General features: G+C 33.8%; 1 protein-coding gene across 4 annotated transcripts in view; it reads right to left on the bottom strand.

The window, feature by feature from the left end:
- Nucleotides 1-15901, bottom strand: part of LOC109609469 (protein grainyhead) — a 101174-nt gene that overhangs the window by 6745 nt on the left and 78528 nt on the right. For 3 of the 4 annotated variants that reach the window (XM_049968341.1, XM_020026125.2, XM_049968339.1), the window contains exons 3-8: nucleotides 7778-8071; nucleotides 3883-4195; nucleotides 2905-3597; nucleotides 2557-2732; nucleotides 1714-1876; nucleotides 340-451 (exon numbers count right to left, since the gene is read on the bottom strand). In XM_049968341.1, the coding sequence (XP_049824298.1) occupies nucleotides 340-451; nucleotides 1714-1876; nucleotides 2557-2732; nucleotides 2905-3597; nucleotides 3883-4195; nucleotides 7778-8071 (1751 nt within the window). The remainder of the gene's footprint in view (nucleotides 1-339; nucleotides 452-1713; nucleotides 1877-2556; nucleotides 2733-2904; nucleotides 3598-3882; nucleotides 4196-7777; nucleotides 8072-15901) is intronic. The other variant, XM_049968342.1, reaches the window with a different exon arrangement.

The raw sequence follows: 15901 nt of genomic DNA, 5'->3' as shown, positions 1-15901 counted from the left end.
AAAGGCCAATTTATGGAATTTGCAGGCCGTCGCAAAGAAGAAGAAGAAAAAAAGAAAAAACAGCAACGAGGGGCATATTTTGTGGCCATCGGTCGTTTTATTTTGTCACTTTATACCTGGACTCCGGGCATAACTTATCCGCGATAATACAAAACAATTTTTAGATTCGCCACAAAAGAGACAGTTTATGGCCAAATAAATACCGGCTTCATTTAAATATAAATTGATAATGTGATGGCTTCTAAAGGTCAGATTCGACGCCCACATTGGAAATCCGCGGGCGCAACTTATTAGTTTGTTTTCGAATCGCGAAACACGCAGAGGGAACACGGTACTTACCCGCATCTAGTATCCGCTGCTTGACCGAGTGCTGTCGTCCGTGCCAGAACTGCCAGGCCTTAATCTCGTCCTCCGGGCTCTTCTCCTCTCTGAACATCAGCATGACGATGCTCTGGAAATGTTAGGAAACGTGTAATAGGCGATTTTCGTCATCGACGCTCCAGATTGTGCGGCGTGGCATAATTAAAACGGACAATTACGCTCGGCCACCACAACAATAATTAACTTGATTAAATTTAATTACTTGTAGTTTTTTTTTTTTTTTTAATCGATTCCCGTCGACGACTTTTTGCTAGGCCAGTCAATTATGATATGTAAAACGAACAATTCGTCGGGGACCAGGCCGATGGGACATTTTAACTAATTGCCGTCTTGTTGAAAATAAGATTTTAATCAATTTACTCTAAAAAGGATTATACAAGGTTATGCACTTTGAATGCGTTCATTTATATGCAAATTGCCGAGATATTTATAGGTGAAAATCGTCGTTTTATGCAGTCGGGGAATCGATATTAGGTGCAGAGTGTTTACGTTTTCAATAACTGACATACTATCATTAAAGGCCGAATTAAAAATTGCACAATTAACGCGTAATTGTCCGGCTAAATTACAGGATGCGAGATCCAGAAAAATTTCTCCTGCTCGTATTTATTATTCAGCGGTGTCAAAAATGTATAATTATACGGCTACATAAAAGCCAACGTTGTCGAGGATCGTTTATTTCAATTAGGTACGCGATTGATCACTTCTTTAACGGGGCTTGGACACTTCGTTTTTTCGTTTGGCAATATTTTTTCAATTAAGTTTTCGGGTTCAGTCTGAAGTCTGAATGAGTGCAGGTAAAACAGCTTGTAATATATTTGTTCCTGATATTGAGGATTGCATTAATAAGCGTCATTACGGATAATTAAGAAACGTCTATAAACTTTCCTATTAATTGGTATAATTATAGGTAATTCCTTCGATCAGCCGTTAATGAGTGAGTAGGTATATAATTGTAAATTGTCTCATTAGAATGACCACATTTGTCATACGCTAGAAGACTTGCGATCGTTACGATATGTCCATATCAGGCAACATATGCCAGAACCACTTGTTTTTCGGGCAAGATTCTCTTACAGTAATTGGCCGTCTTCGTCCGTACGTGCACGGCAGAACTGCTAATTCTTCATAATTTTATAAAATATCAACCGCATCCATACCAACAAGGGCATGCCCGCTAGATTTTTTGTCATAAATCACAATTTCATTATCAATTACGGCAAACAAGCAAAAACTTTGCTCCTATCTCGGGCTGGTGTAACGCATATCTGTTGGTAAAAGTGCCCCTGCTCCAGATATTAAGTTATAATATCATGCAAATTAAAACCTTACCTTTACAGTTTGCGATTTGAGCTGCTTATCAGGATCCGGTATGTATTCTAAGGTGATGCCATAAAACTGTCCCTTGTTGATGTACGTTATTCTGTCGTCCTCCCTCCTTTGGGATGTCGAAATCGGCGTCTCCAAGTGGTACTTGAACCCAACGGGGGAGAATCTGGAAAGCAACAAGTGTTAACAGGAAAAATTCGGCGTGCAACAAATAATAAAAAAAGCAACAACGCCGTAACGGAACATGTAAGAGATGTTGAACTAAAGCAGTGCAGTTGGTAAATAGATACAAGTTGTAAAACAGGCTCATTTTGATACTACAACCGTTTCGGCCGGTTGATATGACGGTCTTTATCAAGTGTCACTGTCGCAATCAAGTTTTTCCAGTCCACATTAGTTATTGTGAGGTCATATGTAACTTCGGTGCTCTATGAACGAAACCATTTCGTACCACTTCCGAGAACCATTTAACATGTTCTCACGTAACATCATAAAGGGACCTGACATACGCGGTCGACGGCAATTTTCACTCTGTGTAATATTCCGACATTGACATCTAGACTTACATTCTCACACATTTCACCATTTTTATTTACGTTTCGTTTAAAAGCAGGTACCATTTTATTTCTGGGAAGTCATTTTTATGCGCACCACTTTACGTAGCCATTAACTCGTACCATTTTCACACACGGCTTCGACGTTTTCCACGTACTTCCATGATTCACGACCGGCTAATATTATAAAACACAGTTCGCTCTTTGACCGCACGTGAAAATTAATATAATGTAGCCATAAATTTATGTGAGGTAAACATTTTTTCGTGTGTGTGTGTGTGTGTGTACTTACATTTTTGGGATTTGGATTTTGTCGGCGTCGTTCTGACGTCCGAAATCGTGCCACGGTCGGCTTCTGCTGGTGGGCTGAGATCCGGGCGATCCTGAGTTGCTGCTGCCTCTCTGAGACAACGACAACGGATCCAAAAGTGTGGCGTTCGTCTGACACAGTTCCGTGTAATCGAACGACTGCAAAAGAGAACACATGAAGCGACACGCACAGATTGAAGATCAGAGAAATGTGGTGGTGGCTATTTTTTTTTTAAATCCCTTCGCAAAGAAGTGGTAGATTGGAGTAGTTGATTGAGGAATCGTCGGGGGTAGGTGTTTTATATTTTGGGTAGTTAGGTCTAGGGCTCACCTGCTGCAACGTGTTCTGGTCACGTGGTGTGATGGCATCGGCCCCGATGCCGCTATCCGGACTGGGTAGATCAACAGTGAGTCCGGCCGCCGTGGCGGCGGCGATAACTCCGGCCTTTCCGTGATAAGCGGATTGGCGCACATAACGTTCCACAAAACTGGCAGTCGCACCACCACTAGCCGTTTCATCACCGTAGCCCAATTGGGCGCCCTGTCTGAGCTGTGTGGAGTAAACTGGTTCGGGGGTGCCGGCACCCGAGGTCACCGTGGTGAAGTACTCGCGATAATACGGATCGGACACTGAGAATGCCCCAGAGCTGCTGGGCCTTCCGGTTGACGAGGAGTAGATGGCCGAGCCAGCGGTGCCGGTGCCCATCGAGCTCTGCGTGTACTGGGTGACATGATCGGTGTACGGAATCGGTGATGGGGTTCCGCTTCCGGAGTTGCTCATCGAGGCGAATATCTGCGTGGTGTACATCGCTGGTTTGAGGCCATCCGTGGATATGAATTCGATTGGGCCGGTCCCTGTGGTCGAGCCGTCCGCTAAAAGGCTGCTGTGTGTTGAGGTGGGTGTGCCATTAATCGAGCGAGAGCCGTGCTGAGGGGAGTTCAGCCCCCGGTGGCTCTCGTCTTTTATTGAATTCACATCCACCACGAGATCGCCAGCCTGGGCTCCGGATGACACCAGCACAACCTATAACGAGGAGATGAGTGACCATGCGTCCTGCTGCTGCAGCTTCCGCCCTAGATCTACCTACTACTAAGTTTTACTACCCCTGGGTCATGCACTAACATCTAACACTAAAAAGCAAAGAATGTCCAAGACAATTTTTTATCATTCATTTGCTCATTGACCAATTGCTTCAATCACCAACCACCACACATCCACCTCACAAAACAGGATGCCTTAGATGATACAGGAAATAATCAACAATCAGTGTCACTACCAACCAAAAACAAACACACGTTAAGAAATCACCTTGTGTCTGGGTTGTTTGCTGACAATTATCGACCCATCTAAACTAGCCGAGCTGGGCGAGCTACAGTCTAATTTACGGTGGTGACTCAAGTCCTCCGGTTCCCTTTTAACAATTTGTAAATTTTGGCCGCCAGTCGCTCCAGGCTGTGTGTAACCGACGTGCTGGTTAATAAATAAGCCTTGTAACTCTTGCGAGCTAAGCTGGCCGGCGCTCGAGAGAGGCGGAGTCGAGAGCTCCAGTCCCGCCCCGCTCACCAATCCATTGGCCGCCTTCAGCTGGGACGTGAGGATACCTCCGGCCTGAGAACTCGCCCTGAAACAAACACACGTTACGTCATACGTTTGTCTAAGTGGGGGACCCAGCACTATTTTGTCGCCAAGCATCTTCCACAACCGTATCACCTCTAATCAGTTACTTTTTTTTCTAACGCGTTTTATTGCTACCAAAACCAACTTTTGTGGTTTTGATTTTATCAATTTGAACAATTATTGGCTAGATTTTAAATAAAAAGTACCTTGGAATGTTTTAAAATTGTTGTCGCGGGGGAAAGTACTAAATTATTGATAATGATCACTTTTTGGCCCTGACTGATCAGTTTTCGTCATCAGTTGGGCACGTTTTAGCTTATATCTTAGTGAATGTTGATTTTAGGGGAAAACTTTTCAAACAAAAAATGCGTGGAATTAAATTACAAGCGTTTTTCATTAATAAACATTTTTAATATATTCAACACAGGGGGCGCCACAGTCGTTTGAAGGCGTATCTTCAAACCCGAATATCTAATAAACGGCTTGAGATAAAAAATTGCTTTAAATATGGAAATACTCACACAAGAAAACTTAAAAATTATTTATTATAAAATATTCAGGAATTCGCCTCAATAAAAAAGTTACGCACTGGTTAATCGTGGTGACTATTCGTTGTGTAAAAATTTGGACGCCATTATGAGACAGTAAAGGTTAATTAGTAATCAGAGTGAAGGTTTAGTGAGTTTAGTGAAAAAAAATCATCAATCACACGCGCCAAAACAGTGAATCGGGATCTTGAAAACGGTGTTGGGTGACTTCTGTAAATAATCTGTGTTAGAAATCTATCATGACTGGTTCATTGGACGCAACTAGTCGTGATTAGTGCGACCTGTAGTCAGTTACCCGGCACCAGGTCACCTTCACAATGCCAACAACCACGCGTCAGTGTACCTAGTTTAACACGTGATCGCCTAGGATATGTTGCACCCAAACACCCACCTTATACTATGCATTAAGCTTGACTATTCTTTATTCTAGTACTTATTACTCAATTGCAATCTATATGTTGACCTAGTAAAGTACGCGTGTTACAAGTATTTTAATAGCACAAACTGCAATGTCATGTTACATGCGGGACAGATTTAAGCCCCAGACAACGAGAAATGTTATTGTTTTCTTCACAACAATCTGTTTTATTTCCCATAAACACTAGATTTATTGGAATTTTCAACTAATCAGACACGTACATGTTTGCATATTAATTATACGAGTTGTTTTTGTTGTTTAAAATTGTTATTTATAGTAAAATTGATCGGAGATTGCCGCAACTGTAATGTGAAAAACATGTTATCCACCACGATCTCCCGCCAACGTTCCAAATGGTCTTAACGCAGAAGCGGTAACAAAAAACAGTTTTCCGGCTTTTGGACTTTCGTTAAGGCACGATAATGGAACTAAATAGACAGACTAGAATGTTTAAGTTAATTTCCTTCATGATTTACATGTCATTTAAAAACCAAATCACGCCTATTCGTTTATCCAGGCTGTTGGTCGCATTTACTCCCTAATTCACGCTACACTTAACCTTTTTTCTTCGACCTAATGTGGGCCGTCATTGAATTATATAGTTTCGGATGTGTGGGACCACACATGTTTACTTAAAACCAAGACTTAAGTAATTGAACGTTGTGATTATAAATGCATGACGTTTTTTTTTCTTGTTCGGGTGCCCGGGGGGCTCGGGGGCAATTGTGAAATTTCGGTTGGTATAAATAAATGTTTTGATTTTATAATCCGCACTACTGTATGCAAAAGTATAATGGTCCCGTCTAGGTATCTTTATCCTACAGCAATCGAAATAATTCAAAAGGCCGTAATGGTAATTTCTAAATCCTCGCTTGTGAGGAGCCATTTCCCAAGAGGGGCGATATGATCCTACATGTGTAATTTTAATCCTGCACGAAAATACTTATCTACTATCTGCATTGAAACTTGATACTGATAGTATCAGGTTGAATCGCATACCTCTTAACAAATTATATCAAAGGCTGTAGGTAAGACCCCCGAATGGGAGATTTATTTGTTATTTTAAGCTTTTATTGGCGATTTTTATGCGGAATTTATTCATGACGCATAAACTGTGTTGGTACAACCTAATGAAAACATTTTGAAACCTCCACTTTATTAAAATTAAAAGCAGTTCGTGCACCAACAATTATGAAAATGAATCTAATGGTAATTAATTCCAAAAAGGCATCACTAATTCGTAAATTATTACGATTAATTACGCACTTCCATATGAAATTATTATGCTAATAAGCCATTTTATATTCCAAGCATTGTTTTGCTTGAACACACGCTTTATGTGATAACCATCTAAGCTTTTTACGGTGTAAATAAACAAAACGGAGTTACTTAATTATCCAGTTCGCGTTTCGTAACAGCCGTAATGATGAAATAAATTGACACTTTTTCTGTTATTTAAATTGTAACACTTGAGACGTTACAGACGATTTGGTTCGAGCAGCAGCCGCTCTCAATGATGCTAATGATTTGCTACACGAATCCACTGATTTTTACGCTGATTTAGAATAAAAAAAATATCACACAGACCTGCGATGTCATCACTCATCCGTTCCATTGTCAGTTTTCGTCCCCGGCATATACAAATTTCTGCCTATTGTCCCGTTCTCATTCATATAGTCAAGAGTGAATATGGTTATGGTATCTCATAAAAACGGAGGGGACTTAAAAAGCTTCCTTCTGTATATTTGATTTACTACAACTTTTATTTATAAGACTAGAAATGAACATTTTATAGCGATATCAAGACGGTTTCATCCGGCTTTGTGTTGTAAATTAAAAAAAAAAACGACTTTTGCCGAAATTATGTTAAATAATTCGGAATTCGTCCCGGGCACAATTCATATTTTTCACGTGGGTGTCCCCGCCGTTAATTTCTCACGAAAATCAACACAGCTGGTGTAAAGCTATACGTTTAAATAACCGTCTTTACTAAGTCTTCTTTCAATGATTAGATCACTGTCACAACGATTACTTACATGGATTTTGTCTTACGTTACGACACTAAATAATAATTCTGAGGTCAACGAGTTTAGGAAATTAGAGAAGATCTGTTTAAAGCCATACGAACGGCCATTCCAACCGACTACTCGTTATTTAATGGGTGATAAATATTTTTCATTTCCTCCAAAAAAAGTGTTTAAAAACATCCACAAGCACGAAATTTTATAAATTATTATGACAACTTGTGTTTTAATGGAAGTGATCACTTTTTTAGCCTGATTGACCGAAACCACCCAATTTATAGACGCATTTTTGCTATTATTTCGAAAATAAGCGACCGTGGCAAAAAAGTGTGTTAACAAAAAATGTTTATTACAACACTAGGAACGTTTTTTACTTATACAATATTTCGATTGCATCATCACAGGCGGCACTACAGGCGCTTGAAGTTAAATCTTAAGGGCGCGATAACTCCGCAACCGTTATAGTTAACCGACTGTTCAAGACACGAAAATGATCACGTTTGAAAATGCAATAAACTTAATTAAAAGTGATTTTGTGCCAAGTGTGTAATTTTAAAGTTGCCACCCCAAACGTAAAACTTGAACGAACGACTTACGGCCATATGTCAGCCAATTTGTCCTTGGAATCGGCGGGCAGGGGCGGCAATTTGTAGTATTCGTAGATGAGACCCATGGTGGCCGTTTGGTCCTCGGCACCGCCGCCTATGTTGAGCATGGCTGTCGTCGCCGCGGTCAACGGATGTTCGTAGTAAGCTCTCCAAGTCTGTTGGTCTTCGGGAGGGGCCTGCCCCTCGGACAAATCGGCCATACCACGTGGACCCACCACCGGTACTTCGTTCCCCGCCGACGAGGAACTGCCACTTCCTTGTTCCAAGTTATCCTTGCGTTTCCTGTAACAAAAAAAGAAAACAAACGGTGATTAGATTTCGGTTGACGGCAGGGATGGTTTGATTGATGATGGGTGGTCGTGACCCTTGAGGTATTTACATTTCGATTTTTTTACGCTCTGTGAACTGAATCCGTAATATAGATTAATTGATGGAATTATGATTGGATGGGGTCTTAACCTATAAAAATTATGTTTAATGATCGTGGTTACTAATTCTTAAAAGATTTCCAGACTCCTGTCGAGTATAAGTAATATCTTATACATGTTAATCAAACGTACAAATTACATATGTAGGAATTCCTGGCTGAATCTCATGTATATAAATTAAAATATTTTAGTTATATAAGTATTTTTAAAAAACATCTAATTTATCATGATAATTACTTTGACAGAAATAAATGCTAAATTTGCTACCACCAATATATACAATTAGGATACGGAGATTTATAACCACCGTTAGCTCAAATATACATTTATTATGAGCAATATCTCATAACGTTTAACTCATTTTCGACAATGATTTAATTTGCCATTGCATAATCAAGCGACAATGTATTATAAACAAGCGCTTACTTACATTGATTTGTAGATATCCGCCATATGAAAGTTAAACGTGAAAAGTCGGAGAAAATACATGGTTTAAATCTCCACATGTATGTTTCTTGTTTTGTCCATAATAAATATAGAATGATGTCTTTAAGTGTAATTAAGAGGGTGTGGTATGTGTGCGTTTTTTTTACAAACGGTTTTACAGCACTATTCGTCATTTAAGAACAACTTTCGCGAATATATCAAACACTGTCTATAGATTCTAATATCTCTGGCAATAATTTTAAATGTCAACCGAACCGATTTTAATCGCCCAAATTAATACTTTTGCATAATAATTTAAATATGGGCGTGACCGGTATAAAGATCACTTAATTTTCTTTTATAATAAGTATTTTTTTTTTGTGCACAATAAATATAACATTGCGAAACTTCAAGCTTTATTAGAACATATAATTTAGTGAAGTACGCATTTTATTTCGACGTTTTTATTTTAATTATGGAACCTTGAACTTTACTGCTAATTTAAGATGACCATAAATAGTAAAAATGGTCATCCAATCAATACGGGTAAACAAAAAATATATGAATTCCAATCCTTTTTGTGATTTGATCGTTTTTACCATGTTTGTCTAGTCCCAATAAAAATTATATATATTTGTCTAAAATAAAAATTGTGTAATACTTAATAAACATCTTTTAATTGGTTACATTATCAAAACTAAAAAATGTGTCTAAAACACAAGTTGTGTATTAGTTGAAAAAATTGATTATTTGATCATGTTGTCCATCTTTGTCTAGTTTCATCATATTTATAAATATTACATAATGTACCTCAAACAAATTGTGTAATAGTTGAAAAAATGGATAGTTTTTTTAGTTTCCTTCATCTTTCAGTAGTTTTATTAAATTTACAAATATTAGAAAATATGTCTAAATTACAAATTAAGTAATAGTTGAAAATATGAATAATTATTTGATTAGTTTGTCCATCTTTGACTAGTTTAATTAAATTTATAAATATTAGAAAATATGTCTAAAACACAAAAGTGTAATAGTTAAAAAAATGGATAGCTTTTTGAGCTTTTAGTTTCATTAAATTCATAATGATTAGAAAATGTGTGTAAGGCACAAATGTGTAATAGTTGTAAAAATAGATGGTCATTTGATTATTTTGTCCATTTTCCACTAGTTTCATTAAATTTATAAATATTACAAAATGTATCTAAAACACAAATGTGTAATAGTTGAAAAAATGGATAGTTATTTAATCAATTTGTCCATCTTTGACTGGTTTCATCAAATTTATAAATATTAGAAAATGTGTCTAAAACATAAATATGTAATAGTTGAAAAAATTGATAGTTATTTAATTATTTTGTCCACCTTTGACCAGTTTCATTAAATTTATAAATATTAGAAAATGTGTCTCAAACACAAACTGTGTAATAGTTGAAAATATGGATAATTATTTAATCAGTTTGTCTATATTTGACCAGTTTTATTAAATTTATAAATATTAGAAAATGTGTCTCAAACACAAATTGTGTAATAGTTGAAAATATGGATAGTTATTTGATCAGTTTATCCATATTTGACCAGTTTTATTAAATTTATAAATATTAGAAAATGTGTGTGAAACACAAAATGTGTAATAGTTGAAAATATGGATAATTATTTGATTAGTTTGTCCATTTTTGACTAGTTTAATTAAATTTATAAATATTAGAAAATGTGTCTCAAACACAAACTGTGTAATAGTTGAAAATATGGATAGTTATTTGATCAGTTTGTCCATCTTTAACCAGTTTTATCAAAATTTATAAATATTAGAAAATATGTCTCAAACAGAAATTGTGTAATAGTTGAAAATATGGATAGTTATTTGATCATTTTGTCCATCTTTAACCAGTTTCATTAAATTAATAAATATTAGAAAATGTGCCTAAAACTCAAATGTATAATAGTTGAAAAAATGGATAGTTATTTAGTCATTTTGTCCATCTTTGATTAGTTTTATTAAGTTTATAAATATTACAAAATGTGTCTCGAACTCTAATTCTGTAATAGTTAAAAAATGGATAGTTTCACATTAAGAAATGCCTCTAAAAGTGGTTGGTGATTTTTTAAATCTTTGACTAGTATGAAAATATATGTGTAAAACACAAATTGTGTAATAGTTAGGAAAAAATATATAGTAAAAAGTGACCAAAACACAGTTATTGTTTATAATAATATAGTATAATGAAACAGTTGAGTCCGACGTCAAATGCCGTCAACTTGATATCTATTAACTCAGTAATAAATTGTGATAATTATGTCCCATAAAATATCAAGCATTTTAAAGGCAGCGGAGCCTGTAAGCGTTTAATTTTCATAACTCCAAATTATTCCAATGTAAATGTTGCTATTCTCGGTTAATAATACGTTTAAAGCGTAGCAGTGGAATCACATACACCATACATATAGTTATATTCCAATTAGAACTAGTTTTGCCGCAATGAATACAAATTGCTTTGCATAAATAAAGTCTGTTAAAAGGAGTAGGTTCTGTCAATATAGGAAATAAGACGTAAGAAAGTGTTTCGACCGATATCGCTGAAACATATTCGTTTTATTGTTTCAGTCTTTCGTGGTCGATTACTTTTTAAGAGGCATGCGGTCGTAAATTATCGTTTTATTGTTATATTAACTTTATTATCAATAACCGGTAAGGTCCCGGCAGTGGCCGACAGTACCAACATTTTATTGCCCATTTCAACACCTGAAAACCGCTTCCACCCGTGCCAAATAATAACAATAATAATAATAATAAAAAAACTGAACTCCTTGCGTCATTAATTGGCAATTTAATCGATCTATTGTAACCTACGTGTATCGATAGATATATATATTGGAAATCCTACCTGTGAATTTCAATTTGGCAGATACCAATTTGAAATGTCAACCGGGGCCGGCCGATTTTAATCGTTCAAATTAATAATCCTGAATAAATAATTTTCTACTACATGGGCGTTGGCTCTTGAAATAACAGCCTCACAAAATAGGAACGAAATTGTTTCTTATTCTTTACTCCGCATTATAATAAATTATAATGCCCGGCTTTTGCATACATTTGCATAACGTTACAATTTTTTCCCCCGTTTCTGCCACAATTAAGGCTTACTACTCCTTCGATGAAAACGGACACCCGATTATTGTTTTTGCCGGCCGGCCTACTAAGCTTTAAATAGTAGCAATTATTCGTTATTTATTTTGATAGGCATTTATAAATTACGTCGTTTATTGTTATTAAAATAATTATGAAAACGTGGGATTATGCCCCAACTCCTGACTAGAAAATCATTATTTATGGCTAGTCCCAATGTGATACGTACAATAAATTAGTATGAGGATGACAGTCCGTATTGATCTCTTGCATAACAAAACGGAAAATGACGGCGTCCGAAAATAAAAAAAAAAAAAATCAGGTAGCCCCGAACTTATTTGTTATGCGTGGTGGCATCTAAATTATTCGAATTTAAAGTGATATTTCCAGGACGGCGTGATGAATGGTGATATTACAGTCACGAAATATCATCATTGATGTTATTATGCCTCGCTTTAATAAAAAATGCAGTTGTACGGGTGATGTGCGCGGCTCGTGTGGAATATTTAAATAATTTACCTTTGAAATTTATAGACTTGCACATTAATTATCATTAATTATCACGATTCCATTTATGCACGATATTACGTTGATTATACAATGGTGTGTGGTTTTTTTTTTTTCGCCGATGATTTTTAAGTACAAATTGTATTAATTTGTTGTTTTATTTTTTGGGCAACAACAACATAACGATGACGTAGGTCGAAATTTTGTTTGCTTTCAGTCGCCTGCAATTTTGACCACTTTGTTTCGAGTATTTAAAGAGATAAATGGAAGGATGGACGTCTTGTTGGTTTGTTTGTTCAATACCAAAGTGTTTGTTTTCTTTTAAAATTATTTGCCTTTTGATACAATGCACATTTTCTGTTAATTAAAAAAAATACTGAAACAACAATGAATTTATATAAACAAAATATATATTTCTTTATTTGAAAATCCAGATTTTTAAATAAATAAATCGCATTTAAAATAAAAAATCTTTATTTTTATACATTTTCTTATTCATATAAAATATTGACATTTATTTTTATTAAAATATCTGCATTTGCCTAAAATCTACACGTACAGAAATAATTATAAATTAAATGATTTTGTTTCCTTTAATAATAGTTTAGTAAGAAATACTATAAATTTTTATTAATTAAAAAATTCTAAAACAACAATAACCATACTTCTAAAATAAAAATTATATAAGTAAATATATTTGTTTTATATTAAAAAAATAGAGATTATAATAAACACGTCATTTTTAAAATAAATTAATGTTTATGTTTATCCATTTTCATATTATGTACAAAATATTGATAATTTTTTAGACCATTTGTTACTTAATATATTTATTTTTCTTAAAATATAGATACAAATAAACCATCAATAAACATGCTTTTAAAATAAAACTTATATAAATAAACATATTTGTTTCATATTTAAAAAATAGAGATTTTTAATAAACACATGTTTATACATTATCATATTATATATAAAGTGTTGATATTTTTTAGATCATTTGTTACTCAATATATTTATTTTTATTCAAATAAAACTAAAATCTACAGATATAAAAATGACCATAAGATACATGATTTAATATTTTTGTTTCCTTTGATAATAGATTAGTAAGAAACACTATTCTTTGTATTAGTTAAAAAAAATTAAAATAACAAATAAACCATCAATAAATATGGTTTTAAAATAAAAATTATAGAAATAACCATATTTGTTTCACATTTAAAAAATAGAGATTTTTAATAAACAATTCATGTTTAAAATAAAGGAATATATATATGTTTATACATTTTCATACTAATTATAAAAAGTTGATATTTTTTAGATCGTTTGTTACTCAATACATTTATTTTTATTCAAATTTAATATTTTTGTTTCCTTTGATAATAGTTTAGTAAGAAATATTATACTTTTGTATTAATTAAAAAATTCTAAAACAACAAATAAACAATCAATAAATATACTTTTAAACTAAAAATTATGTAAATGAATATATTTATTTTATATTTAAAAAATAGAGATTTTTAATAAACACGTCATGTTTAAAATAAATTAATGTTTATGTTTATACCTTTTAATATTATATATACAATGTTGATATTTTTTTTTGGTCATTAGTTACTCAATATATTTATTTTTATTCAAATAAATTTATAATCTGCAGATATAAAAATGATAAGTTACAAGATTGAATATTTTTGTTTCCTTTGATAATAGTTTAGTAAGAAATATTATACTTTCGTATTAATTAAAAACAACAAATAAACAATCAATAAATACACTTTTTAACTAAAAATTATGTAAATAAATATATTTATTTCATATTTAAAAAAATAGAGATTTTTAATAAACACGTCATGTTTAAAATAAAGCAATGTTTATGTTTATACATTTTAATATTTTTGTTTCTTTTTTGTATTAATTAAAAAATTCTAAAACAACAAAGAAACCATCAATAAATATGCTTTTAAAATAAAAATTATGTAAATAAATATATTTATTTCAGATTTAAAAAAAGACATTTTCAATAAACACATCATGTTTAAAATAAAGAAATGTTTATGTTTATACAATTTTGTAATCTGTTATACATGAATACAAAAATAATTTTTTTATGCAATTTAAAGCTCTCTTCTTTTAATAAATAATGTTTATGATACAAAAATGATCATAAGTTACATGATTTCATATTTTTGTTTCCTTTTATAATAGTTTAGTAAGAAACACTATACTTTTGAATTAATTAAAAAATTCTAAAACAACAAAGAAACAATCAATAAATATGCTTTTAAAATAAAAATTACGTAAATAAATATATTTATTTCAGATTTAAAAAAAGACATTTTTTATAAACACGTCATGTTTAAAATAAAGGAATGTTTATGTTTATACAATTTTGTAATCTGTTATACATGAATACAAAAATAATTTTTTTATGCAATTTAAACCTCTCTTCTTTTAATAAATAATGTTTATTACGAAACATTGTTAAACGACTCCGTACGTTCCCTCGAAGGTTGCCAAATCGAAAAGGGTAAATCAGACGCAACTTATGCAAAATAATAAAAAAAAAAAAATAGTAACGGAAATCATACTAAAATTTAATAGAAGAATTACACGGTTACCTGTTAGGTCATATACCTGATGTTGTTAAGTATATGACCATTGTTGTTTTTGACAGCTCTAAATTTTATCGCTCCGTGCCCGGCAGGGGGCTTTTTCCACCGCCGAAATTTCCGCCGAACTTGTGCCGTTTTCAGTTGCGGTTAGCGACAAATATTCAAATTAGAAATAGTATCGGATGTCGTAAAAATCGCACCGCGTCCGATTTTTGTGCATGAGGCCGTGCCGACGACGACGAGATGAAATCGACGAACAAAAGGGAATGTGTGCACGACAAAGGGGTTGTTTTTTTTTTCGTCTTGTTCGAGAGGTATGTTGCTGTGTGTGTGTGTGTGTGTGTGTGTGTGTGTGTGTGCGTGAAAGGTGTGCAAGCATCTCCGGCATTGTGTTTGTTCACAACAGGTAACGTATGATGCTGCATCTATTTTTCCCTTCAACACTTTCGTATCAATCACATTATACTTGCATATATCGATATCAATTTAGGCATTTTTTTTTTTTGCCTCGCTACGTCTTTTTTGATGGCTTAATACGTCCGGACGTTTTGGGGATTAAAACATCCCTGCAAATCGATTATTCACGCGTCGCATCGCCGAGTCATTTTTAAATTCATTATCACGGCACGGCAAAACTTTCCGTAATGGCGTGTTTATTAATTGATCGATTGCGTTTTCGTCATTAGTTCAGTTCGTCAAAGAATTTCTGTTTTAAAATCGAAAGTAACGGTGGAGTTTTGTAGAAAATAGTTCAGTCAAGGACTAAGTCTTTAAATGATAATTTGCTTAATAGTTGTAGTAATGGTGACTAATGTTTCCCAAATTCGATGTTGACTTTCTTTTTCCTTTAAGCTGGCGATTTAAAAGGCCGTAGATGGATGCGTTTCGTAACTTTTGAAAATACGAATAATTGTAACTTTTTATGAGACGCACACACCTTAACCAATCATTCTTTGAATGCCTGACATTATTTGAACGTTTTAATGCCTACATAAAATTAAATAATAAA

This window comes from Aethina tumida, chromosome 1 (assembly GCF_024364675.1).
Source record: "Aethina tumida isolate Nest 87 chromosome 1, icAetTumi1.1, whole genome shotgun sequence".
NCBI classification, from domain to species: domain Eukaryota; kingdom Metazoa; phylum Arthropoda; class Insecta; order Coleoptera; family Nitidulidae; genus Aethina; species Aethina tumida.
The sequence above is the reverse complement of the archived record's forward strand: the minus strand, read 5'-3'. Positions and strand labels throughout refer to the sequence as shown.